This window comes from Colobus angolensis, unplaced genomic scaffold (genome assembly GCF_000951035.1).
Source record: "Colobus angolensis palliatus isolate OR3802 unplaced genomic scaffold, Cang.pa_1.0 Scaffold182, whole genome shotgun sequence".
Taxonomy (NCBI): Eukaryota; Metazoa; Chordata; class Mammalia; order Primates; family Cercopithecidae; genus Colobus; species Colobus angolensis.
In genome coordinates, this window is record NW_012114955.1 from 1797529 (window position 1) to 1823980 (window position 26452).

The 26452-nt window shown below is 44.2% G+C and overlaps 1 protein-coding gene across 1 annotated transcript in view; it reads left to right on the forward strand.

Annotated features, from left to right (window-relative positions):
* STRIP2 (striatin interacting protein 2) overlaps window positions 1-26452 on the forward strand; it is a 57304-nt gene that overhangs the window by 1804 nt on the left and 29048 nt on the right. The window contains exons 2-13 of the mRNA XM_011939634.1: window positions 3920-3989; window positions 7928-8002; window positions 15923-16057; window positions 17543-17663; window positions 18462-18530; window positions 18740-18846; window positions 19563-19690; window positions 20761-20964; window positions 22538-22773; window positions 23034-23099; window positions 23842-23905; window positions 25416-25487. Of these exons, the coding sequence (XP_011795024.1) occupies window positions 3920-3989; window positions 7928-8002; window positions 15923-16057; window positions 17543-17663; window positions 18462-18530; window positions 18740-18846; window positions 19563-19690; window positions 20761-20964; window positions 22538-22773; window positions 23034-23099; window positions 23842-23905; window positions 25416-25487 (1347 nt within the window). The remainder of the gene's footprint in view (window positions 1-3919; window positions 3990-7927; window positions 8003-15922; window positions 16058-17542; window positions 17664-18461; window positions 18531-18739; window positions 18847-19562; window positions 19691-20760; window positions 20965-22537; window positions 22774-23033; window positions 23100-23841; window positions 23906-25415; window positions 25488-26452) is intronic.

The following is a 26452-nucleotide window of genomic DNA, read 5'->3' on the forward strand; positions in this document are numbered from 1 at the left end:
AGGACTTTCTGCCAGTCACTATTTTAGGTGCTAGGGATATATCAGTGAACAAGATAGGGTCTTCCCCCATGGGGAGACAAATTGTGAGTAAATAAATAAAATAATTTCACAATGGTATGTTCTATGGGGGGAATGAAAGTCTCTGCCTGGGTCTCCCTTGTAAGGTTGCAATCTGTTCCCCACCTGTCAAGTCTTCTTCAGGTGAAGGCTCTGAGAGTACAGTCCTTTGAGACTCAAAAGCTTTCCACCTGCACCGCAGTTTACCTGCTGATTGTCTGCAGCTGCGCTCTTCATGCCTGGAAATGAACAACTGCTGCAATCATCTCTATCTGGGCTTATTGCCTGCCGAAAGCCTGACTGGAAAGATTAGCTTTCCTTTACGTTCTGCGGCAGCAGAACTCCTTTTACCTGCCAGTACATCCCTTATCACCACAGTACCCAGATCTGCTTTTCTTCTCTCCTTCTTTTTGCTTTCCTGTGGAAGGCAGTCCTTAGAGGAGATGGGATTTTTTTCCTCTCCAGGGCTTTTAAAAAATTACTAGAAGAGAATTACTGTGGCACAAGTCAAGAGAGCCTCATCATGTATAACTGTTTATAGAAGCACCGTTGACCTACCTTCTCCCACTGGCTTAGTGTGTGAACGAACATCCCAACCTAAAAAGGAAGCTAAAGAATAATTGTTTGCTTAATAAGAAGAGTCTTAATCTAACAAAAGGATTCACCTCAGACCTCTTTTAGCCAGATCTGGTTTATTCATCTCCAACTCCTTGACAAAGTTTTAACTAGTCTGTGGTAAAATGAGGAAAATTCAGGTCATCGAAGTGAGTTTTTCTAAAAATTTAGTTCAATATATTAAATTTAAGGATGTAGGCCGGGCGCGGTGGCTCAAGCCTGTAATCCCAGCACTTTGGGAGGCCGAGACGGGCGGATCACGAGGTCAGAAGATCAAGACCATCCTGGCTAACACGGTGAAACCCCGTCTCTACTAAAAAATACAAAAAACTAGCCGGGCGATGTGGTGGGCGCCTGTGGTCCCAGCTACTCAGGAGGCTGAGGCAGGAGAATGGCGTAAACCCGGGAGGTGGAGCTTGCAGTGAGCTAAGATCCGGCCACTGCACTCCAGCCTGGGCGACAGAGCGAGACTCCGTCTCAAAAAAAAAATAATAAAAATAAATAAATAAATAAATAAATTTAAGGATGTATACAATTTAAAACAGTGTTTTCCAAACTGTTAGGGGGGCAACTATTAATTGAGGCTAAAATTTTTATTTTAAGAAATAAAGCCAGTGTGATGGCTCATGTCTTTTATCCAGCACTTTGGGAGACTGACGCAGTTGGATAGCTTCAGCTCAGGAATTCAAGACCAACCTGGGAAATGTAGGCAGACCCAATCTCTACAAAAAAAAAAAAAAAAAATTTAGCTGGGCATGATGGTGCGCGCCTGTTGTCCCAGCTGCTCAGGAGGCTGAGGTGGGAGAATCACTTAAGCCCAGGAAGTTGAGGCCGCAGTGAGCTGTGATTGTGCCACTGCACTCCAGCCCGGGTGAGAGGAAGACCCTGTCTTAAAAAAAAAAGAAAAGAAAGAAAAAAAAGGAATAAAATAATAGAAAATAGTGCATCACATGCAATAAAGGTAAATACTTTGTTAAACTTTTTTTCCAGTTTGTGTGTGTGTGTGTGTGTGTGTGTGCGCGTGCACGCGCGCCAGCGCACGAGTGCATGCGTGCTGGGATATAATGTAAAATGTAGCATTTTTCCAAAAAGTTTGAAAAACAGTTTTTAATGGCTGTTCTTTACTCTGAGATTCTGTCCTTCATTTTGGGGGTTTAAACAGTTCTTTTTTGAATTTTTTAAAAACGTTTTTAAAGTCCATGCCTATCAGAATAAAACAGCAACAACCCTCCGTCATTTGCCACTCTCCACCTTTTTCTTTTTCCCTACTGTTCCCTGTAATCCAAAAGTTTGGAAATCTTTGCTATAGTGGATTTAAACATGATTCGCCTTGTTGACAGTATAAATTGACATAATGTTTTGGGGAAGCAACTTATATACAAAGAGCTTTAAAAATGTTCATAAGATGTGATTCATTAATTTTCTTTATAAAAATCTATGCTTAGGAAATATCCTAAATATAGAAAAAAGTATAAGTCTATTACAGTTTCATGCATATAATAAAGGAAAATTAAAAACAATTTAAATATTCAACAGTAAGGACCTAGTTAAGTAAACCAATAAATGTATATCCATTTATATAATCATTTAAACTAATAGTCATAATAATATGAGAAGAATACCTTTATAATATAATATTAAAATCATAAATACAGTGACCACCCACATAGTGCTACCAAGTGCTAGGCTGTGTGCCTTTTTGTATTAACTCTTGAGTCCTTAAAATAACACTATGAAGTAAGTCCTGTTATTATCCTCATTTTACAGATGGGAAAACTGAGCAGATAATTTTCCAACAATTCCCTGACACCAACTGGATGTCCAACAATTCAATTCAATTCTGACACTAACTACCTAGAATTATCACAGACCCTGCAAGTTAAGGGCTCAGTCCTACAAGGCCCTACTTTAGACACCAACCATAGGTTGGATCCCCAAGCTATCTACACTTCAGCCTGGCCAACTACAAATTAAGCGGTTATCATGATCTTCCTTTCATGTTCCATAATTTGCTAGAATAACTCACAGAATTCAGGAAAGCGTGTAATTAGAATTATAATTTTATTATAAAGGATACAACTCAGGAACAGCTAAATGGAAGAGATGCAAAGGACGAAGTATGGGTTTGGGGTGGTGCAGAGCTTCCATATCCTCCCTGGGCAGCACTCTCCTAGCACATCTGTTTATTCCCCAACCCAAAAGCTGCCTGAACCTAGTTGTTTCTGGGTTTTCATATGGTGTTTCATTATCTAGGCATAATTAAACTATTGGCCATATGACTGAACTTAATCTGTAGTACCCCTCCCCTCCCTGGATGTGGGGATGGTGCTGAAAGTTAAACACTCTAATCATGTGCTTGGGCTTTCCTAACATAAGTCACCTCATGAGCATAAATTCTGGTAAAGCTGACAGTGACTCATTATGAATAACTGACACTCCTATCACTCAGGAACTTCTAAGAATTTCAGGAGCTCTGTACCAGGAACCAGGGGCAAAGAACAGTATATTTTTTATGTCACACTGAGGCACAGAGAGGTTAACTTGTCCAAGATCAAATAGTATGTGAGAGAGCTGAGACTGAGAATTTTAAAAATTCATATATATTAACATATACAGGAAGGAAATATCCCAAAATGTTTAAATAAGTTAGAAGATGAGATTATATTAAAATATATTTAATAGGATTAACTTTATACATACAACATCATAGGAAATCTAATCTTTACTACAACTTGGAGTGGAGATGTTATATTATTTGACAGTCTTAAAGTTGCAGAATATTAGAGCTAAAAAACCTCTTTAAAAATAAGGAACTATGATCCACAGCATGAGACTTGATCTATATCATACAGTGGGTTGATGACAGAACTAAAGCTAGAATCCAGTGCTCTTTGTTTCTGTCTGTCTCAAATTTATATAAATCAGCTAGATGCTCCTCTGGTCTGTGTTCATGTAGATTAGATGTTGACACAGACCGTAGCTTTCATATGTTTTTGAGATCCTGGCCCTTTATTCAGACTTTCTGATTTTGTATGGGAATCCTCAGCCCCTCCCCACACTGAGCCTCAAGTTTTGGCTTGGTATAGAGTACCTCTGAGATGAAAGACCCAAATAGGACTCTCCTAACTGTCTCCCTGATCTAACCCTGGCCTCCATGAGGAGAAGAAGATAAATAAGGGTACAATCTTCCCTTGACAACCCCTTTTTCCAAGTTATCCCAGTTACCAACAAGATTTTTCTGTTACAGGGCTCTGTGGACTGTCCCACTCTGGAGTTTGAGTATGGAGATGCAGATGGGCATGCAGCAGAGTTGTCAGGTATGAGGTAGATGGGTCAGTAGCTAGTGGAGAACAGCCAGGAGGAGAGGGAAGGGGCCTGTGATCTCCCTGGAAGAAGGTTGTCTGTTCTCACCAAGTGGCTGTTGAACCAAGGCTGTTCTCCACATTCCTTTTTCTCTCCACCCCAGAGTGGTAAATATCTCTTTATTTGTCTTCACATTTCCTTCTGTGATTCTCCTTGGCTATGGTATTCTTCATTCTGTCGTTCTATCACTCTTTCCTGCTCACTCTTCTTTATTCTCTTTGAAAATAACTGATTTGGTGTACTCTCAAATCAGTTTTCTCTCCATCTTCTCCCTATTCCTCCTCTTTCTCTTCCTGTCACCCGTATCTTTGCCTGCCTCCTCCTTTCTGCTACCTTTTTCTATCCCATGCCATCTCTTTTTCCTTTGTCTCCTCTACCTCCATCCTTTCCTTCTTCCTCTCGCATCTGCCCCTTATTAAAATCTCAACAAAATCTGAGGAAAAACTCCGTAGTCAACTGGCCAGCTGAGCAAGGCTGGACATGTCACCTGCATCCATCATAGTGGAGTTCTGCTTGGATGTTTATGAGCTGGAGTTAAGTGATTGCATTCATCTTTCAGTGCTGGCCTGCTTCTCTCTGTCTGGATTTTTAGCTTAGGGTAAATGTGATCTCCTCAGATTAAGGGCCTCCATGTTACATGTGCTACAAATGCCAGTTATTAATAAATGAGCTTTGGGTGAGATGGTGTGAAAGTTAAATATTCTGTCACATGGAAGTGATACTTTGAGACACTCTTTTTCAGAGAAAAGAGACAATTTTAAAGAAGTTCTTGTGCATAAGCACGAGGAATAAATTTTGTGATGAGTGACAGAGAAATAGAGAGCTAAGTTTAATAACCAACAAAGGATTAGAATTCATAATAGGAATATGATACAAATATATATGTATATATGTATTAAAGAGAGGAGAGAGATGAGCAACCCAACAGAGAAGTGGGCAAATAATATAAATGGGAATTTATAGAAGAGAAAGCCAAATGGTCAATAAATACATGAAAATATGTTGAACTTTATTAGTAAATGAGGAAAAGCAAATTAAAATAATATTATTTCACAATCATCAGAGTGCAAAACTTAAAAGCCTGGGGTTGGTGAGGGTGCAGAGAAATTAGTACTTTTATGTACTGCTAGACATTGGGGAGCAGAATATAAAATTGAAAAGCATTTTGCTTTATAAAATTGAAAAGCATTTTGCTTATATCTTGCAAGGTTGAAGATGTACACATATTGTGACCCAACAAGTCTACTCCTAAATATCCACTCTAAAGAAAATTACACTTTAGGCAGAAAATTTCTTGGGCACAAGAAAATGTACAGAGATGTTTATTGCAGCCTTGTTTATCAGTGTAAAAAGTTGGAAACAACCTACAATGCTCATCAGTAGGGAAATGGATAAACTATAACATATTAGTGCAGTAAGCTATTGAATAGCCATTAAAATAATTGATCTAAATCAAGATATTTATTTATTTATTTATTTTTGAGACAGGCTCTGGCAATGTTGCCTGCGCTGGAGTGGCACAATCTCAGCTCACTACAGCCTTGACCTCTTGGTTCAAGTGATCCTCCCATCCTATCCTCTCAAGTAGCTAAGACCATAGGCGTGCCCTATCATGCCCAGCTAATTTTGTGCCACCATGTCCAGCTAATTTTGTTTATCTTTTGTAGAAACAAAGTCTTATCATGTTGCCCCCAGGCTGGGCCTGAACTCCTGGGCTCAAGTGATCCTCCTGCCTTGGCCTTCCAAAGTGCTGGGACTATAGGTGTGAGCCACCACACCTGGCCTCAACATGTTTCAATATCAATAAATGCTTGACCGGGCGCGGTAGCTCACATCTGTAATCCCAGCACTTTGGGAGGCCAAAGCGGGTGGATCATCTCTCAGGAGTTCGAGACCAGCCTGACCAATATGGTGAAACCTTGGCTCTACTAAAAATACAAAAATTAGCTGGGCATTGTGGCATGCACCTGTAGTCCCAGGTACTCGGGAGGCTTGAACACGGGGATCGCGCCACTGCACTCCAACCTGGGTGACAGAGAAAGACCCCATCTCTAATAATAATAATAATAATAATAAGTGCTAAAGACAAAATTGGGAGAAAGGAGCAGTAACAAAGGAATTTAAACAATGGGATACCGCTTGTATAAAAAAGTTTTTAAACAGAACAATATCATATGTTTATAGGCCTATATGCATATAGCAAAAGTAGAAAAATAGGCATATGAGGATACACACCAATTTCATTATAGCGGTTGCCTCTGGAAAAGGGAATAAGATAGACTGGGGAGCAGTCTGAAGCAAATATAACAAATGCTAACATTTGTTTGACCTGGGTAGAAGATAATACACAGGTGTCTTCAATGTACTATTCTGTACTTACCTGTATATAAAAATTCATAATCTAAAATTTAAAAATAAAAAGACCAGAACTACAGTTCAGTACCTAAGAGCCTTGCCTGATTTGGCTTTTGGTGATTTGGCTTGTGGTGCTTTACTTTTCTGATTTGGCTTGTGGTGCTTTACTCTTAAAAATATATATATTCACCTTCTACACTAATGACTGAAGAATTTAAGATTCAGTGATGGGATTTGCTTCTGGTCACTCCTGGATTCTGGAACTTAGGACTCAAAAGCCCTGACTCCCAGACAAGGTGTTTCTCAACCATTAGACAGCTGGCTGGAACATAAGTGAATTTCTCTTGCTTTGTGAATTACCTGTGACCTAGTTAAATTTCCAGGAAGGGTCTCAGGTAGGGAGCAGAGATTTAAAGGAAATCTGTTCTATCATCTGTTGACTTCTGTATTTCAGTTCTTCATCTTCTGTAAGATGAGAGTACATATATAATGTTCTGCAGAGAGACAGCGAGAGAGTAGGAAAGGGCATTTTTATTGCTTTTCTTCTTTCTTTCTTTCTCTTTTTTTTTAAGAGACAGAGTCTCATTCTGTTACCCCAGGCTGGAGTACAGTGACATGATCATAGCTTACTAAAGCCTCAAACTCTTAAGCTCAAACGATCCTCCACCTCAGCCTCCTAAGTAGCTAGGACTACAGTCATGTGCCACTACACCTGGCTAATGTTTAAATTTTTTGTAGAGATGGGGTCATGCTATGTTGCCCAGGCTAGTCTCGAACTCCTAGCCTCAAGCAGTCCTCCTGCCTCAGCCTCCCAAAGTGCTGGGATTATAATCCTATAGGTCTGAGCCATCACACATGGCCGGCATTTCTATTTCTCATAAGCTTTCTGCATTTTGTATTGAGAAGCTGCTGTTAGCAAAGTTAGATTTTCCTGGGCACAGCAACCCTTTGACAATCATAGCTGTTCTCTAGAGTTTTTTTTTGCAGCCTCTGCTTAGTGGCTGTGGGCAGGAGTCTAAACTTGTATACCCTTTGAGGAAACTTAGCAGGGAGAGAATGAACTGGCTCCAATCCTGAAGAGCCATCTAGCACTTATTTTTCAGCCCTTACCTTGGTTTCCTGATCCAGCACAAGGATCTTTCCTCTAAATTTCAGGAGTTGTGTTGCCCTCCTCTTCCCTTAGAGATAGGATAGTTCCTGGTTGGGTTGACAAAGCAGGAGTTGCAGCCCTGAGAAACAGGAGTGATGAAATTAAGCTCTCTGTGCTCCAGTCCTCCTTCTGGCCCTCACCAAATGTTGAAGGCTGCCTTCTCTGCTGCAGCAGCCAGCTGGCAGGAAGAGGACAGGTTTGATGGTTTAATCTCCCAGGGACACAAGTGGCTATTTTTAACTGCTCTGAAAAGGAGGAAGCTGGCTTTGGATTGAATTGGACACAGGAATGTGTTGGAAGCTTTAGCTCTTTCATGCCACCCTCTCTACTTTGGGCCGCTTCTTTAAGGATCTCCCAAATGTGACTGTTCTGTTTTTCTTGCCACAGAATTGTATAGTTACACTGAGAACCTGGAATTCACCAACAACAGGAGGTGCTTTGAAGAAGATTTCAAGACTCAAGGTAATTCCAGATCTTTACTCATAGAGACCTGCTTTTTCCTTCTATGATATCCCAGCCTGATCTAGTAAAAGGCTAAAACAAAGTGGGATCCCTCATCCCCTCTGTATTAGTTAGGGTTCTCTTAGAGGGATAGAGCTAATAGGATAAATAGATAGATATATAAAGGGAAGTTTATTAAGTATTAACTTACACAATCACAAGGTCCCACAATAGGCTGTCTGCAAGCTGAGGAACAAGGAGAGACAGTCTGAGTCCCAAAACTGAAGAACTTGGAGTCTGATGTTCGAGGGCAGGAAGTATCCAGCACAGGAGAAAGATGTAGGCTGGAAGTCTAGGCCCATCTCTCCTTTTCATGTTTTTCTGCTTGTTTTATATTTGCTGGCAGCTGATTAGATTATGCCCACCAGATTAAGAGTGGATTTGCCTTCCCCAGCCAGCTGACTCAAATGTTCATCTCTTTTGGCAACATCCTCACGGACATACCCAGGATCAGTACTTTGTATCCTTCAATCCAATCAAGTTGACACACAGTATTAACCATCACAGGTCCACCCCTTGTCAACTCGAACTCATACACATCTCCTGAGATCATACATAATCTTCAAATAAAGACAATAATAAGGGCATAATTATGCCTAACATAGTACAACTATCCTTCGTACAACTGGAAACTTACCAGTACCCAACCCAAATACTATTATATAAAGTTAACGATACTTTTTTTTTTTTTTTTTTTTTTGAGACGGACTCTCGCTCTGTCACCCAAACTGGAGTACAGTGGCCGGATCTCAGCTCACTGCAAGCTCCGCCTCCTGGGTTTACGCCATTCTCCTGCCTCAGCCTCCCGAGTAGCTGGGACTACAGGCGCCCGCCACCTCGCCCGGCTAGTTTTTTGTATTTTTTAGTAGAGACGGGGTTTCACCATGTTAGCCAGGATGGTCTTGATCTCCTGACCTCGTGATCTGCCCGTCTCGGCCTCCCAAAGTGCTGGGATTACAGGCTTGAGCCACCGCGCCCAGCCAAGTTAACAATACTTAAATGCTGATATGAAGTCAATAAATCTTATGTCACATGATAAAGGAGAAAGGAAATAAAATGAAGATATTAGTACAAGTGTATACATGCACAAACATGTTTTTAACAAAAGAAGGAGGAAATACTCATGACAATTACAGTCCTCATTTCTGCAGCTAGTCACGTGGTTGTAGCTGGTTTTGATGACTACCTTCTTCTACTACCCATTCTGTATTCCCTTTGCCTTCAGCAAGCAGCTTGGCAGGTTGTGGTTTTTTCCTGGTGGAGTAACCCAAACCTTCATTCCTGAGGGGTCTGGGTCATTTGTAGTCCTGCCTGGATCGGGGTGTTGTGGTTTCCCATCAACCTTAATCACAGGGCATAGTAATATTAAGAGACACCCTAATGGATCTCCTGTATTCCATGCATACTCTTCCTTACCTCCATTGTGGAGTAGTAGACTGATTTCTTCTTGATAGTCTGGGTCAATCACCAGAGCCAACACTGTAACTCCCTTCTTAGCCTGTTGACTTAAAGGTAGGAGGACCCCAAAGTGTCCAGGTGGCAATCTTAACTTCCAGTTTAATGGAATCATTGTTGTGTCTCCTGGTGGCAGTGTTCCTCCCTCTGGAGCTAAAACCTCTAGGCCAGCATAACGTAATGTCGCGGAAACAGGAAGCAAAAATTTTGCTAGCAGATCACTAGGGGTGATGGTGAGTGGTACCACTTCCACTCCTTGATTCTTGGACCAGTGAATCCTGACTATGGGAAAAACAGTACCCCTATATACTGGATGCTGATTGAGAGCATACACGGCCTTCTGGAGAACTTTGCCCCAGCCCTGCAAAGTATTGTCACCTAGTTGACATTGTAATTGTGACTTCAAAAAGCCATTCCACTGTTCTGTCAATCCAGCTGCTTCAGGATGATGGGGAATGTGGTAAGACCAGTGAATTCCATGAGCACAAGCCCACTGCCATACTTCTTTAGCCGTTAAGTGAGTGCCTTGGTCAGAGGGAATGCTTTGTGGAATACCATTACGGTGGATGAGGCATTCCGTGAGTCCATGGATGGTAGTCTTGGCAGAAGCATTGCTTGCAGGATAGGCAAACCCATATCTGGAGTAAGTGTCTGTCCTAGTGAGGACAAACCTCTACCCTTTCCATGATGGAAGAGGTCCAATACAATCAACCTGCCACCAGGTAGCTGGCTGATCACCCTGAGGAATGGTGCCTTATCTAGGGCTCAGTGTTGGTCTCTGCTGCTAGCAAAGTGGGCACTCAGCAGTGGCCGTAGCCAGGTCAACCTTGGTGAGTGGAAGTCCATGTTACTGAGCCCATGCGTAACCTCCATCCCTGCCGCAATGGCCACTTTGTTCATGGGCCCATTGGGCGATGACAGAGGTGCTGGGGAAAGAGGCTGATTGGTGTCCACAGAATGGGTCATCCTATCTACTTGATTATTAAACTCCTCTGCTGAAGTCACCCACTGGTGAGCACTCACATGGAATACAAATATCTTCAGTTTTGACCACTCAGAGAGGTCCATCCACACATTCTTTCCCCAATCTTTTTGTCACCAATTTTCCAATCATACTTCTTCCAAGTCCCTGACCATGCAGCCAAATCATTGGCTATAGCCCGTGAATCACTATATAATCACACATCTTGCCATTTCTCCTTCCATGCAAAGTATACAACCAGGTGCACTGCTCAAAGTTCTGCCCACTGGGAAGATTTCCCTTCACCGCTGTCCTTCAGGGATGTCTTAGAAAGGGGCTGTAGTGCTACCATCCACTTTCAGGTGGTGCCTGCATATCATGCAGAACCATCTGTAAACCAGGCCCTAGTCTTCTCTTCCTCTGTCAACTTATAGGGAGCTCCCCATGAGGCCATCGGTGCAGGCTGGGGGTGGCAGGACTGGAGACCATGGGCATTTCAGCCACTTCCTCATGTAACTTATTTGTGCCTTAAGGATCTGCTTGAGCCTGATCACGTATATACCACTTCCATTTGATGATGGAATGCTGCTGTGCATGACCCACTTTATGGCCTGATGGGTCAGAAAGCACTCAGTTCATGATAGGCAGTTGAGGTCACATGGTGACTTGATGACCCATAGTCAAACGTTCAGTCTCCACCAAAGACCAGTAACAGGCCAAGAACTGTCTCTCAAAAGTAAAGTAGTTATCTGCAGAAGATGGCAGGGGCTTGCTCCAAAATCCTAGAGGCCTCCGCTGTGATTCACCTATGGGAGCCTGCCAAAGGCTCCAAACAGCATCCCCATCTGCCACTGACACCTCAAGCATCATTGGATTTGCTGGGTCATATGGCCCAAGTGGCAGAGCAGCTTGTAAAACAGCCTGGGCCTGTTGCAGAGCCTTCTGTTCTGGACCCCACTAAGAACTAGAGGGGAGGGGGTCCAGATAAATGGGCAGGAATAACACACCCAAATGAGGAACGTGTTGCCTCTAAAATCCAAATAGGCCCACTAGACATTGTGCTTCTTTCTTGGTTGTAGGAGGGGCCAAATGAAGCAACTTATCCTTCACCTAAGAAGGAATATCTCAACAGACCCCACAGCACTGGACCCCTAGGAATTTTACTGAGGTAGAAGGTCCCTGAATTTTAATCAGGTTTATTTCCCATCCTCTGGCACACAAATGTCTCACCAATAAGTCCAATGTGTTTGCTACTTCTTGCTCACTGGATCCGGTCAGCATAATGTCATCAATGTAATGGACCAATGTGATATCTTGTGGAAGCAAAAAGCGATCAAGATCTCTCCGAATAAGATTGTGACTCAAAGCCGGAGAGTTGATATACCTCTGGGGTAGGACAGTAAAGGTATATTGCTGTCCTTGCCAGCTGGAGGCAAATTGCTTCTGGTGGGCCTTATGGACAGGAATGGAGAAAAAGGTACTTGCCAAGTCAATGACCATGTGCCAGGTACCAGGAGATGTGTTAATTTGCTCAAGTAATGAAACCACATCTGGTACAGCAGCTGCAATTGCAGTCACCACTTGGTTAAGCTTACGATAATCCACTGTCATTTTCCAAGATTCATCTGTCTTCTGCACAGGCCAAATGCGAGAGTTGAACAGGGATGTGGTGGGAATCACCACTCCTTTGTCTTTCAAGTCCTTGATGGTGCCACTGATCTCCACAATCTCTCCAGGGATATGATATTGTTTTTGATTTACTATTTTTCTAGGTAGAGGCAGCTCTAATGGCTTCCATTTGTCCTTTCCCACCATAGTAACATTCAACCTACCAGTCAGGGAGCCAATGTGGGGGTTCTGCCAGCTACTAAGTATGTCTATGCCAATTATGCACTCTGGCACTGGGGAAGTGACCACAGGATGAGTCCGGGGGCCCACTGTAAGTCAGGTCTGAGCTAAAACTCCATTAGTTACCTGACCTCCATAAGCCCCTACTTTAACTGGAGGATCACAATGACGTTTTGGGTCCCCTGGAATCAAGGTCAGCTCAGAGCCAGCGTCCAGTAGTCCCCAAAATGTCTGATCATTTCCCTTTCCCCAATGCACAGTTACCCTGGTAAAAGGCCAGAGGTCTTCTTGAGGAAGAATCGGAGAAAAATTCACTGCATAAACTGTTGGTGATGTAGTAGGGTCCTTCCTCAAGGGAACCCCACCTCCCCTTCATTCAAGGGGTTCTGGGTCCATTAACTGGCTCAAGTCTGCAAATTGATTGAGGGGCCATGATTCTCTGTTTTTATAATTCAAATTAGTCTTTTGTCCATTCGACCTAGGAGTTTTCTGCTTGTATAAATTAAGTAGGAATGCAGTAGGCTTCCTATCAGTTTCACTTCTAGGAACACCATGATGAATTAGCCAGTGCCACAGCTTTACATGAGTCAGACTATTCTGATTGCTTCTTTGTCTCTGCCATCCATTACGGTAGCTACACCTACCCTGCCTTTGATGGTCGAGTGCTTCCACTTGGCCCCTGCCGCCTGGGGATCCAATTATTCCCATTGTATTTAAATTTTTCAGTTGAGTGACTGTGGTTCCCACCATTACATCTGACATAAGGAGAAAAGCAATTACAGGACTCTTCAAAGATGAAGTTGCTGCCTTCACAAATCTATTTTGTAAGGCATTGGTCAAGGGTGTATCTTCTGGACCCTCCCAGCTGGGATGAGTAAGTCTAAAGTGACTAATCCACTCCACCATCCCAATCTCCCTAAGCCTTTGGATCCCTTCCTCTATATTAAACCAAGGGAGATCAGGCATTTCCAGCTCACTCACAGTGGGCCATCTTTTAATCCATAATTCAGCTGAACAAATAAACTATTAGAACCTTTTTTAACTCCCCGAGCTGCAACATTAAATGCAGAGTCCCTACTTAGTGGGCCTAAATCAATAAATTCAGCCTGATCCAACTCTGTGTTTCTTCCTCCATTATCCCATACCCTTAATATCCATTCCCATGCCTGTTCTCCAGATTGCTGTTTATATAAATTAGAGGACTCAAATAGTTCAAGTGTAGCACACCTCCTCATGGGTCACACTCTCAACCTCACCTCTAGGGGCCTGCCAGGACTTTCATCTAGTTATAGGTCTAGAACCAAACAAAGGTGTTGGGGGTAGCTTCTGAGGAGAAGCAGCATTATCTTGCCTGGCAACTGTTTCAGGGCAACTGCCATCACTGTTGCTTCAGGCAGTGCAGGGTTTATCTCCTCAGACAAAGGTGGAAAGGCTGATGGCAGCATGGGTCAGGGAGGCGATATTGCCACTACTGGGGATGGGGAAGCTGTTCCTCCTGACAAAAAATGTTCATCAGAGTTTACAAAGTCAGTGTGCCCAGCTTCACTAGGGTCCTCCCACATGTCCCCATTCCAAGTTTCAGGGCCCATTCTTTTCCAATAAGTGCCCACACTTTAACAGTAGACACTTGACAAGGCTGTAAATGCATCTTTAAATACATCTTTCATTGCAGGTCAGCCACTCACATGATAAGAGTTTGTGTCTGTTTTTCCACAATTTCAGCTCTTTCTCTACAGGAGATAAGACTCTCACTCAGGGCAATCTTAGCAGATTTGAGGCTCAGTATCTGCTTCTGAAGCTGGGAGACAGAATCCCTGAGTTGATCATTTTCTTTCATCATTTTGTCCACTGAACTTAGGAACAACCAACCAGCTTCCTTATGTTCCTTGGTTCTCCACATATGGTCAAAGGTATTATGTATAGTCATTAACTCCTTGCCTCTCACGAGCGGTGAATCAGGAATGTCAAATGCATTTATTTTGCATAACTCTCTAAATAGTTTCTTCCAAGGACTATCAGTGTTCTCCATACTATTAGAAGTAGATTCCTTAGCATTTTTGGATCTAATCATATTAAGCAGCCAGCTCCAGAAATCTCAAAACCACTGAAAGAACTCCATCCTTAATATTCTCTTGCTCTAGAACCACTCCTGGTACCCAAATCTGTATTACTCAGGGTTCTCTTAGAGGGATAGAACTAATAGGATATATATATATATATATATATATGGAAAGAGAGAGAGAGGAGTTTAAGTATTAACTTATACAATCACAAGTATTAACTTACACAATTACCAGGTCCCATAATAGGCTGTCTGCAAGCTGAGGAGAAAAGAGAACCAGTCTGAGTCCCAAAACTGAAGAACTTGGAGTCTGATGTTCGAGGGCAGAAAGTATCCAGCATGGGAGAAAGATGTAGGCTGGGAGGCTAGGCCCATGTCTCCTTTTCATGCTTTTCTGCTTCTTTTATATTTGCTGGCAGCTGATTAGATGGTACCCACCAGATTAAGGGTAGATCTGCCTTCCCCAGCCAGCTGACTCAAATGTTAATCTCTTGGCAACACCCTCACAGACATACCCAGGATTAATACTTTGTATCCTTCAATCCAATCACGTTAACACTCAGTATTAACCATCACAACCTCCATAACCATGTAGCCTTTCCTTCTTGCTTAGGGGATACAGGGTTCTCTGTGTCTCAAGTGGAGAGCAATGGAGTAGAAGCATGAGAAGCTGGTCCTGTGCTGCCTGATACAACCCTTGACCTTAATGTTTCACCCCATCTTCAACTTTGTCCTACTCTCAACAGTAATTTCATGTGCCCACACTGTGACATTCTCAGACATTCTCATCCATTTCCTTACTTGGTCAGTGGCAATTTGATTTTCAGTTCAACAAATGTGTGGTGAGTATTCTGTGTCAGATACTGGAGGCAGGAGTGAGAAGCAGCTTTTACAAAGAAGTTAGAGTTTGAGAGCAGAGGAATCATGTGCACATCACAAAACTAGCTGAGGCTCAAACAATCCTCCTGCCCCAGCCTCCCAAGTAACTAGGATTACAGGCATGTGCCACTATGCCCAACTTCTGCCCAAGGGCCTTCTCACGCAGCCTATACAGGGCAGCCAGGAAGTGTAGGGAATCAGTGTGCTCCTCTAGTTTAGCACCCTTCATCCAAGAGGAAAATGCTGTATCAGAAAAGTTTAAAAAGTGTTGGGGAAGCAGAGTGTTTGGCCAGAGCATTAGTGAGAAAGGTCATTTTATATTGGGCATGTAAGAGTGGGAAAGAGGTCATTTTGTATTGCGCCTGTAAGGATGACTAGGAATTGAATATGTAGGGAGACAAAGGGAATTCCTTGAGGAAAGGCAGAGAGACAGGACAGTATGGGCTGTGTGTGGAGGATAGAGGGGATGTTGAAGATGAGGCTATAGACTGGGTTCAGGCCAGAACATTTTGGGTCCTTTTCCCGTCCCTTATTCTTTCTCAGGGAAATAAGGAAAGCTTTTGGAGAAAATAATTTTTTGGGGAGAGCTGAAATCAGAGGTGGCTATGCTATGAGAAACCTTTCCAGGAAAGGTGGCAATAGCTGACACTAGATGTATATGGCCTTTTATTCCCAGTGCAGGGTAAGGAATGGCTGGAGTTGGAAGAAGATGCCCAAAAGGCCTATATAATGGGACTCTTGGACCGGCTAGAGGTGGTCAGTAGGGAACAGCGGCTGAAGGTGGCCCGGGCTGTTCTCTACCTGGCCCAAGGTGAGTGACTACCCTTGCTAGCTTTAGAGGGGTGGAGGCTTGAGAGGGAAGTGGGCATTATCAGGACTGAGATGATGCAGGCTGTGCTGGGAAAGCAAGGTTTCTTGCCTCTCAAGGACAGATCTTGTCACGTGCTAGGAGTAACCTGTGCTTATGAGGAAGATGAGATAGTGTTGAGTGCTGTTCTAGATCCCTTGGGATCTGCCTTTATCTTACCAGGCATGTCAGAATTTTTTATAGGATTCTTCTTTTCCCTACCCTGTACTATAATCATATGTGAATACTAGCAAGAGGGTCAGTGTGGCCAGAGCTGATGATGTACCACTAGCTGATCATGGAGACAAGACATCAACTGTGGCCTGGCCCCAAAACTGAGGAGAAATAGGAGAGTGTCACGGATACACATGGACCCCTTGCATTGTTTCTCATTGGCATTTTGAAAGTTCAAGCCAACATAGCTGCAGGAGTGGATGCTGTGAGTAATTTGGAGATGATCAGACCTAAATAGAATAACTGGGGAAAGCTGGTCAGAAGAAACCTGTTAGCCAGGTGTTGGAAAGGGAAATGAGATAGCCTAGCTGGAGTGAAAATAAGCCTACGATCATAAATATGAGGCTTGTTAACAGAACCAACCAGTTGGGAGCTAAAAAAAAATTGTAAAAAGAAATAATAAATAAAGAAGGGAAAGGGTGGACATTAGGTGAAGAGAAGACTAGCAAATAGGACTGTGCCCTCCTGTATCTCTTGGATCTGGTGCTCTGGCCAACTTCCAGCTTCCAGTACCTTCATGTGTTTGCCCAAGGACTTTATTTATTTAATTTTTTTTTAAAACAAAGTCTCACTATGTTTCCCCGGCTGGTCTTGAACTCATAGGCTCGAGCTATCCTCCTGCTCCAGCCTCCCAAGTAGCTAGGATTACAGGCATGTGCCACCATGCCCAGCTTCTGCCCAAGGGCCTTCTCTGCAGCCCATACAGGGCATCCAGGAAGTGTAGGGAATCAGTGTGCTCCTTTAGTTTAGCACCCTCATCCGGTGACTGACAGTAGTTAGTAGATGGATAGCCTGACTCTCTCACCCCTCTTGGATAGAATAACTGTGAGTTGTGTGTTTTATACTGTTTCTAAAGTTATCCCCTGAGCGAACTCTTTTTGGCTTCCTTTTCTTCCCTATCTCTACTGATGATTCCTGGGAATGATTCCCAAATAAGTTAATTGCACTGGAATCCTTACTTACCTCAGGATCTGCTTCTGGGAGAACCCACCCTTAAGATGACAGGCCATTGATGAGCACATTGGACCTAACCCTGGAGACTACCTCTCTTCTCCCCTGACTCATTCCAGGAAGTTCTTGGGGTCCCTGTCATACCTATGTCAGCCTAATTATTGGGCAGAGTATTATAGGAAAGTCTTAAGATCATGGGGCAGGATAGAAAGAACTGGGATACTGCCATCTCTCAACCCCTGTAACAACTGTCTGCTCCTTTAGGTACTTTTGGGGAATGTGATTCAGAGGTCGATGTGCTACACTGGTCCAGGTACAACTGCTTCCTGCTGTATCAGATGGGGACCTTCTCCACCTTCCTGGAGCTACTCCACATGGAAATTGAGTGAGAAGCCTTAGGGGAAGGGCTGGCCTACACAACCCCTATTCCTTAAAGGGGCCTCATATTCTGTGCTGCTTCCCTCACTATAGAGAGCTCCTGAGAGGAACTGGGTCTACTCACACCTCAGCCCAAAGCTCATTGACAGTTCCCCTCCATCCAGCCATGTTCTCTGATATTCTGTTCTCCCTCCCTGAAGTTGGATACATCTGCAGCTTCTGCCTCACTTACAGCTTTAATCCTGGGCTTCAGGGGCCTATCCTGAGTGGGTTCTCTTTTTTATTCAAGGACTTTCTTAGCTCAGCCTAACTCTGTAATTCAAGAGGGAAACTGTTTTGAGTGCATGACCCAAGAAAGACAGGAAATCAATTCCTGTCACTGTGCCCAATTCTTTCCCTCATGGGCTATAGTTCTAGAGGTTGCCTTATTTGCTGCTACCACTACAGTGACCCCTTGTTTTGTCTTATGCCCATCACCCAGGAGTTTGAGATAGGGTGCAATCTGCTTATTATTCATCAGGTGTTTCTTAGCATCTGTTTTATGTCCAGCACAATACTAAGCATAGTGGGGAATGCAAGAGGAGTGGATACCACAGATCCTGCGCTTGCCTTGTCTTCACCATAGATAAGAGAGTTTGCTGAGGTGGCAAGGGAATTCTGTCGGCTCCTTTACCCTAGACCAGTTTCATTAGTGGCTGCCTAGCCAGGGAATGGCAAGCACTCATGTTTGTGTGAGTGATAAGTAAGAGCACAGAGAGAAAAAAGGTCTTATGCATTCCTGTTCTTTTTCTCCTCCCCCTGGCAGCAACAGCCAGGCCTGTAGCAGTGCTCTTCGGAAACCAGCTGTCTCCATAGCTGATAGCACAGAGCTCAGGTGAGTGGGGCTAACTATGGGCTTGGAACAGGGCGGATGATTAGCACCTGGGTTACCTTTTCCCCAAATCCCAGATGACTCAGACCATTAGGAAGTTGCCCTCTAGCTAATCTCACTGGGTTGGGCTCCCACAGATACCATCCCTGAGGTCTCTGACTGTGGGCTGGGAATTGCCTTGGGAACCTCTTGTGACTCTTCTGTAACCCCAGGGTGCTGCTGAGTGTTATGTACCTAATGGTGGAAAATATTCGCCTGGAGCGAGAGACAGACCCCTGTGGGTGGAGGACAGCCCGGGAGACCTTCCGCACCGAATTAAGTAAGAAATGGCACTTGAGGAAGGTGTGGATGGGGTGCTAATGGGAGAGGGGAAGCAGAGCATCTGCCTAGGAGAGGCACAGTCCTTTTCTTCTTTTGTTTTCTTTTTTAAAATTAATGTCCTTTCTTTTAGGACAGAGATACTGCATGGCAGGCACAAGGGCTGGGCTTGATTGCCCCCCTGTATCTATTAGCTAAGACCAGCCATGTAACTTCTCTATGCCTTGGTTTCCTTGGTTATAAGTGGGAATAGCCATTCCTCTCCCACTCCATCACGAATCCCACATGAAAAAATGAGTTGAGTCACCTTGAAAACTGAGTTCTGCTCAAATGTAAGTTGGTGTTGTCATCTGACAGGGATAGGATATGAAGGCCTATGGGATTTTAAAAATATATTTATTGATGTGGGAAAGTGAATGACATTGAGTACTTTAGCCAGAAAGCAATGTCTTCATTATTGTTACTTCTAGTTTGACATCCAACCCCAGAGCATCACCCTAAGCTCTGGGGCCTAAGCCATTTTAATTCCATGGCCTACCTTCCTGCCCTTGAGGGGCTTCCTTCTGGGGGTCTAAGCCTCCTTCTCAGGACCAAGTACTCTGGAATTATTCAGGGGAGGTGAGTGTCTTCCTCTGTGTGTCCAGAATCAGGGTTACATGAACACGGTTTTAGCTGCCTCATCCTCACTTTCTCATTCCCCTCTCTCTTCACCCCTAGGCTTCTCCATGCATAATGAGGAGCCTTTTGCCCTTTTACTCTTCTCCATGGTTACCAAGTTCTGCAGTGGCCTGGCTCCTCACTTCCCCATAAAGAAGGTCCTGCTTCTGCTCTGGAAGGTGGTCATGGTGAGTGATTCTCCCCATTCCCACATTATCAGATCAGCAATACCCTATGCCACCTCAGTTTGTTCTAGTCGCATTCCAGGAGGCTGGAGCCAGGGAGCAGAATAGGGCAGCCCTTAGCCAACTGCTAATTTGGAGGGGCAACAAGGCTGTCCTAGAGACATCAGATGCTCTATGTTAGAATAGGTTTCATGTTTCTATTGGATGGATGGGATATGCCACTCCATAAATTGGGGATGTCAGTGGTACCTTCTCTTATTAAAGCCAATGTTTGATGGAAAGAACACTGGTTGAAAGTTGGTAGATCTGGTCTTTGCTGATACTGAGAAACTTTGGGCAACTCCCTTGACCTCAGTTTCTCTAGCTATAAAAGGTTGCGGTGAGTGCCTGCCTTCCCTCCAGATAAACAGAGGATATGTATTTTTTTTTTAATAAAAATAATTTTTTTACAGACAGGCCTCCCTGTGTTGCCCGGGCTGGTCTTGAACTCCTGGTCTCAAGCAATCCTTTCACCTTGGCTTCCCAAAATGTTGGGATTACAGGCATGAGCCACTGTGTCTGGCCAGGATTTGCTTTTTAAAAAATAATGAAGTTCTTATAAATATGTGGTTACGTTTTTGTTACTAGTTATTCAACTTGATCCTTCATTTTTGGCTCCCATCTCACAAGGCAGGCCTAATAGGGGGAACTGCCTCTTGACTGCAGAGGAAATTGAGTGACTCTGGGGATTTATAGCACCTGGATGTGTTCATTAAAAAGGGAGATAGTTTCCTATTTTTTTTCTTTCTCTTTTTTTTTTTGAGGAGGCCCCCAGGAATTCCTTTCCTAACTTCTGTGATATTTCCCATACTGGGGCAGTAAATAATGCTTTATCCTGACCCCTGAGCTCCTCAGTTGCCGTGGGGATGGTAATCATATTTGCCTCTTTCTGTTTTACTACCTCCTTATTAAGGAAAATCTCTGAAGGGACTGGAGGTTGTGGCTCTTTCTTTTCATCCATGTTTCCCTGACCTTGGCTCTCTCTTACTTCCCTTCCGTCCTCTCTCTCTGCCCCTTTCCTGTTTCTTCCTTAGTTTACCCTCGGTGGATTTGAGCATCTGCAGACTCTCAAAGTACAGAAGCGGGCAGAACTGGGCCTGCCTCCACTGGCTGAAGACAGTATCCAGGTGGTGAAGAGCATGCGTGCTGCCTCCCCTCCCTCTTATACTCTTGACCTGGGAGAGTCTCAGCTGGCACCCCCACCCTCCAAGCTGCGAGGCCGCCGTGGCTCTCGAAGGGTATGGACTGAAGCAGACAATGGTATTGTGGCACTCACTGTCCAAAAGTCAAGATTCTAAGCTACTCTGGATGTGGTAGGAAAAAGCAGTAAATGACCTGGCTCATCCTGCCTGGGTTGGCCCTGTGACCAACCTGAAATCTTAAGAGTCTCCAGTTTGACTCTATCCCCCAGCCCTGACAGCCCTCTGGGCTGTTGTGATGTGACACTGTGATACCACATCATATAGCCATGTCTTGCTACAGAATCATTGGCCTGAACCTCAGTGCCTGGAGTTCCTTACATTCTGAACAACAATTAAGGGTATAATCCTGAGAATAGGGACCCAGGGTACCGGAACAGGTCTCCAACCTAATCCATTTTTCTGGGGTAAGGTATTTTACTATTTTGAAGCAGCAGGAAGGTTTACTGTCAGCCAGCCACACTCTTAACTGGCCCCGGAACCAAAGGCTTACATTTAAGAGATGACTGGGTAGGGGTCTATGTATATAACCGTGTGACACTTAACGACAGAGATACAATCTGAAATATGTGTCATTATGCAATTTTGTCACTGAGCAAACATCATAGAGTGTACTTACACAAACCCAGATGGCATAGCCTACTGCATACCGAGGCATATACCCTATTGTTCCTAGACTACAAACCTGTACAGCAGGTTACCATACCGAATACCATATGCAATTGTAACCCAATGGTGTTTGTGTATCTCAGCCTAGAAAAGGCACAGTAAAAATACAGTATTATAATCTTATGGGTCCACAATTATGTATGCAGTCCATTGTTGACTGAAGCATCGTTGTGCAGCACATGACTGTAGTCTGCTGTCCTGAAAAGGTCAGAATGACAGGTTATACTGAGACCTGACTATGTTCTTACAAACTCCCCTGCCTGACCTACTTGAGTTCATCAACAGGCTAGACAGTAGTGCTCAGTAATCCAGTCTCCATTATCTGCAATAAAATTTTTTAACCTTTATTTTTGTTTTATAAAGTAATGCTTACTCATTGTAGAAGATTTGGAACAAATATAAAAATGTGATGACGGGAAAAAAAAAAAAATCACCCACAATCTTAACAACCAGAGACAGTCACTGTTAACTTTTTGGCCTATTTCTGTCCAATCTTTTTTTCTCTGTCACAAGATTTAAAATTCCAAACTTGCTTCCCTCTGCCTAGCAGCAAGCTTCTGTCCTCCTCTTCCTCAGTCAGCCAGCTGGTGTATGCTCACAGAAGGCAAACTAATTGAATGTTCACCTAAGCAGAGCATAATTAGGAAGGAAAGTGCTGGCAAAAAAAGGCATCACTGCTTTCTGAAAGCTAAGTAACTGTGACTTTGGGATTATCTATGCTCTGTTCCCTGGCTAATGGCAGGGTTGCCTGAGAACTTCTTGTTCTGTTATTGGTTTGGGTGGGGACAGTAGGGTTGAGGTGGGGAATTGGATGTTTTCACAAGGGCTGTGTTCAGATTCCATGTTCCCTGAAATCTGGAGGTCTGTGGATATGGGGTGGCCTCAGATAAGGATGCCCAGAGTGAGCTCTCTGCACGCCTACCCTCTTTTCTTTCCCCTCCAGCAACTCCTCACTAAGCAGGACAGCCTGGACATCTACAATGAAAGGGATCTCTTCAAGACTGAGGAGCCAGCCACAGAGGAGGAAGAGGAGTCTGCTGGTGATGGAGAACGAACCTTGGATGGAGAGCTAGACCTGCTAGAGCAGGACCCTCTGGTGCCACCTCCACCCTCAGAGGCACCCCTCTCTGCTGAGCGGGTGACTTTTCCCAAGGGCCTGCCCTGGGCCCCAAAGGTCAGGTAGGTTTAATAGCATCAGGGACCCCTATGCTTTGGGGTTTCAGTCTCTAAAGGCCCAAGATGGGGTAGTCTATGTATTCAAGGCTCGTTAAGTTGGTCTGGCAGTCAGAACTCCTGGGTTTGAAATTCCTTCTGTTGATGCTGCCTTTTTCCACCTCTCCAGTCCTCTGATTGGAGGGGTAGGAGCCTGGAAAGTTTCTCTCTCTCAAAGTTTGCTTTTCTTCCCTTCTCTGGGATTGGTCTTTCCACCATCTTCTCAGACAGAAGGACATTGAGCACTTCTTGGAGATGAGCAGGAACAAGTTCATCGGATTCACCCTGGGGCAGTAAGTGACTGAATGGTTGGAACTGACTATAGAGTGGTTCCTAGGGGGCCAGAGGAGCAGATAGCTTGGAATGAGGGATGGTGCCTGGTAGTCATAATGTAACCTAGAGCCCCTAGGCCATGGACAACTCCCAGTGACTACTTTGGGTTCTTTCTATGGATTTTTTTTTTCCTTGAGTTTCTTCCACTTTTCCTCAAAGAACTTTTGTGTTTTTAGCCAACTGTAGGACTTTGAGCAACAAGTCCTTTCTCTTTTGGGCCTTAATTTTTTTCTGAGGTTATTGAGTTAGATGGTTTCTATGGGCCCTTCCTGCTCTAATGGGCTAAAATTCTGTGAAGAAGAGACATGGTTAGAACGGATCCAATCTTCCCCCATTTCCCCATCTTCATGAATCCTTTCCACTGGCCTCTTGAAAACTGAGTCTTTATTAGTGGAGTTTCACAGTCAAGATGTCATTGGGCTATACCCCTTTTAAGTAGGAATCTACCACTCCCACACCAAGTGAGTACCCAAAAGACTATAAAAGTCTCCTGATTTCCAGGAACATTTCTGTGTACTATTATTATTTTTGTGTCCTGAAGCACTGATGTGGGACCTACAAGCTTGCAGAGGAAGGTCTAGGGTACTGGGGGTAGATGTTGTTGAAAGTAGCATGGTCCATGTGACTCTAGGGGGATATTGGGGTATCAGTAGTTCTCTGTACTTTGGAAGCTTATGATCTGGTATGTCTGGCCTTTTACAGGGACACAGATACATTGGTTGGATTACCCAGGCCCATCCATGAGAGTGTGAAGACCCTAAAGCAGGTGACCGGGGTGGGCTGTCAGTCTTCAGGGATAGGGAGCCATCAAAGCAGGTCAGATTACCAGGCTCCTGGATACTGGGTGGGGCTTTTTTTTTTTTTTTTTTGAGATAGAGTCTTGCTCTGTCCCCGAGGCTGGAGTGCAGTGGCGCGATCTCGGCTCACTGCAAGCTCTGCCTCCCGGGTTCATGCCATTCTCCTGCCTCAGCCTCCCGAGTAGCTGGGACTACAGGCGCCCGCCACCATGCCCGGCTAATTTTTTGTATATTTAGTAGAGATGGGGTTTCACCGTGTTAGCCTGGATGGTCTCGATCTCCTGACCTCATGATCCGTCCGCCTCAGCCTCCCAAAGTGCTGGGATTACAGGAGTGAGCCACCGCACCTGGCCCGGGTGGGCTTTTATACCAGACTCTTTCTGGACCTTCTGCATTCCCCCTGCAGTCCTTTGGCCAATTAGGAAAGCTTAGGTCTCTCTTTACTTACTCAGTTTCCTATATTCAGGTAGATTTTAAAATTCTCCTTTCTTCCTCTCATTTCTTTTTCCTCTTCCCATTCTTCTCTCTCTCTTCCCATTCCTTGCTTCTTTTCCTTTCACTTCTCTCTCTCCATAAGTCCACTGACTTCCAAAGGCCCAGGATTGAATAGGAGCCTGCTCTATATCCATTGTATGCATGGAGTCATCACTCCATGCATACATGCACACTCATCAAAACTCTTAGGGCAGTGGTCCAGGGGCAGGGGCCTGTTTCTGGCTTCCCCTTCCTTCCACTTTGTCTTTTTTTTTTTTTTTTTCTTTTTTTGGAGAACGGGGTCTCGCTATATTACCCAGGCAGGTCTCAAACTCCTGGGCTCAAGCTATCCTCCCGCCTCTGCCTCCCTGAGAGCTGGGATTACAGGCGCGAGCCACCACGCCCGGCAACCCTTCTACTTTGTTTGAAGATAAATGCTTAGGTATTTGCTGCTCTTCAGCAAATGTAGAAACAGAATAAACAGAAACACTGTGCACAAAGCACTTTGACTGGTGCTGTTGATGCAGAGGTGATTAAGACTCCTGCCTTGAAGCCGGGCGCGGTGGCTCAAGCCTGTAATCCCAGCACTTTGGGAGGCCGAGACGGGCGGATCACGAGGTCAGGAGATCGAGACCATCCTGGCTAACATGGTGAAACCCCGTCTCTACTAAAAAATACAAAAAACTAGCCGGGCGAGGTGGCGGTGCCTGTAGTCCCAGCTACCCGGGAGGCTGAGGCAGGAGAATGGCGTGAACCCGGGAGGCGGAGCTTGCAGTGAGCTGAGATCCGGCCACAGCACTCCAGCCTGGGCGACAGAGCGAGACTCCGTCTGCAAAAAAAAAAAAAAAAAAAAAAAAGACTCCTGCCTTGAAAGAGTTCATATCTATGTGGGGTGACAAACCCATAAGCAGAACATTTCCTTGCTTTTGGGGAATTTAAGTAAGAGATTGGTACACATGTGAATGAGGCCCTCAGCCCTTGTTGATGTCTTCTTATCTTTGTCAGCACAAGTATATCTCCATCGCAGATGTGCAGATCAAGAATGAAGAGGAGCTGGAGAAGTGCCCTATGTCTTTGGTGAGCCAAGGAGGTCCTGCACAGGAGAAGAGTAGAAGAAAATCTGTCTTCAGTGTTGTAACAGAGCATGTGTGCATGCATTCATTTCAGCATATTAGGCTCTAACTGTGTTCCAGGCAAGACAAGGTCCCTACTTTCATGATATATTGAAGTTGAGGAAGAAAGATAAAAAACAAAAAGTTAAGTAAACCAAACTATCAAAGAATGGTAAATACAATGAAAAAAATTTAAACAGGATAACATGAAAGAAGCATCGGTAGACTACTAAGATTGGGCAGTCAGTAGGTAGACCTCTGAGAAGGTGACATTGAAGCCAAGATCTGAGGGACAGGGAGCCAGCCATAGGAACATCAGAGGAAAGAGCATTCCAAACAGAGAGAACAGCCTTAGCAAGGGGAAAGCAGGTTTAGAGTGTCAGAGGTAGTGAAAGAAGGCTGTTGTGGCTAGAACACAGGGCCGAAGGCCGGGATCCTACAGATAGAGTCAGAGAGATGGCCTAAGGCCACTTTGCCAAGGGCCTGTAAGCAAAGGTAGAGAACTTGAAGTAGACTCACAGTCAAAGGGAAGGAAGCCTTTGGAGATTTTAAGCAGGGGAGTGATATGATCTGATTTATGTTTCTAAAAACATTAGCTTCTGTGTAAAGATTGGACCAGAAAAGCGTAGACCCACTCCAGGGAGATTAGTTAGGAAACCCTTGAAATAGTCAAGGTGAGAGATGATGCTGACCTGGATTTGGAGATGTAGCTGACAAGACTTGCAGTGCATTTGGATGTGGTTAGAGAGGCAAAGAAGGAAATCAAGAAGTACCATTTGCCAGGATGTGGGGGGAATATCAAGAGTTCTGTTTTGGTCATACTAAGTTTTAGATGCCCATTAGATACCCATGTGGAGCTGCAGGCAATTGGAAATACAAGTCTAAAATTCTAGGGAGAGGGCTGACTTTGAGAAATAAATTCAGAAGTTG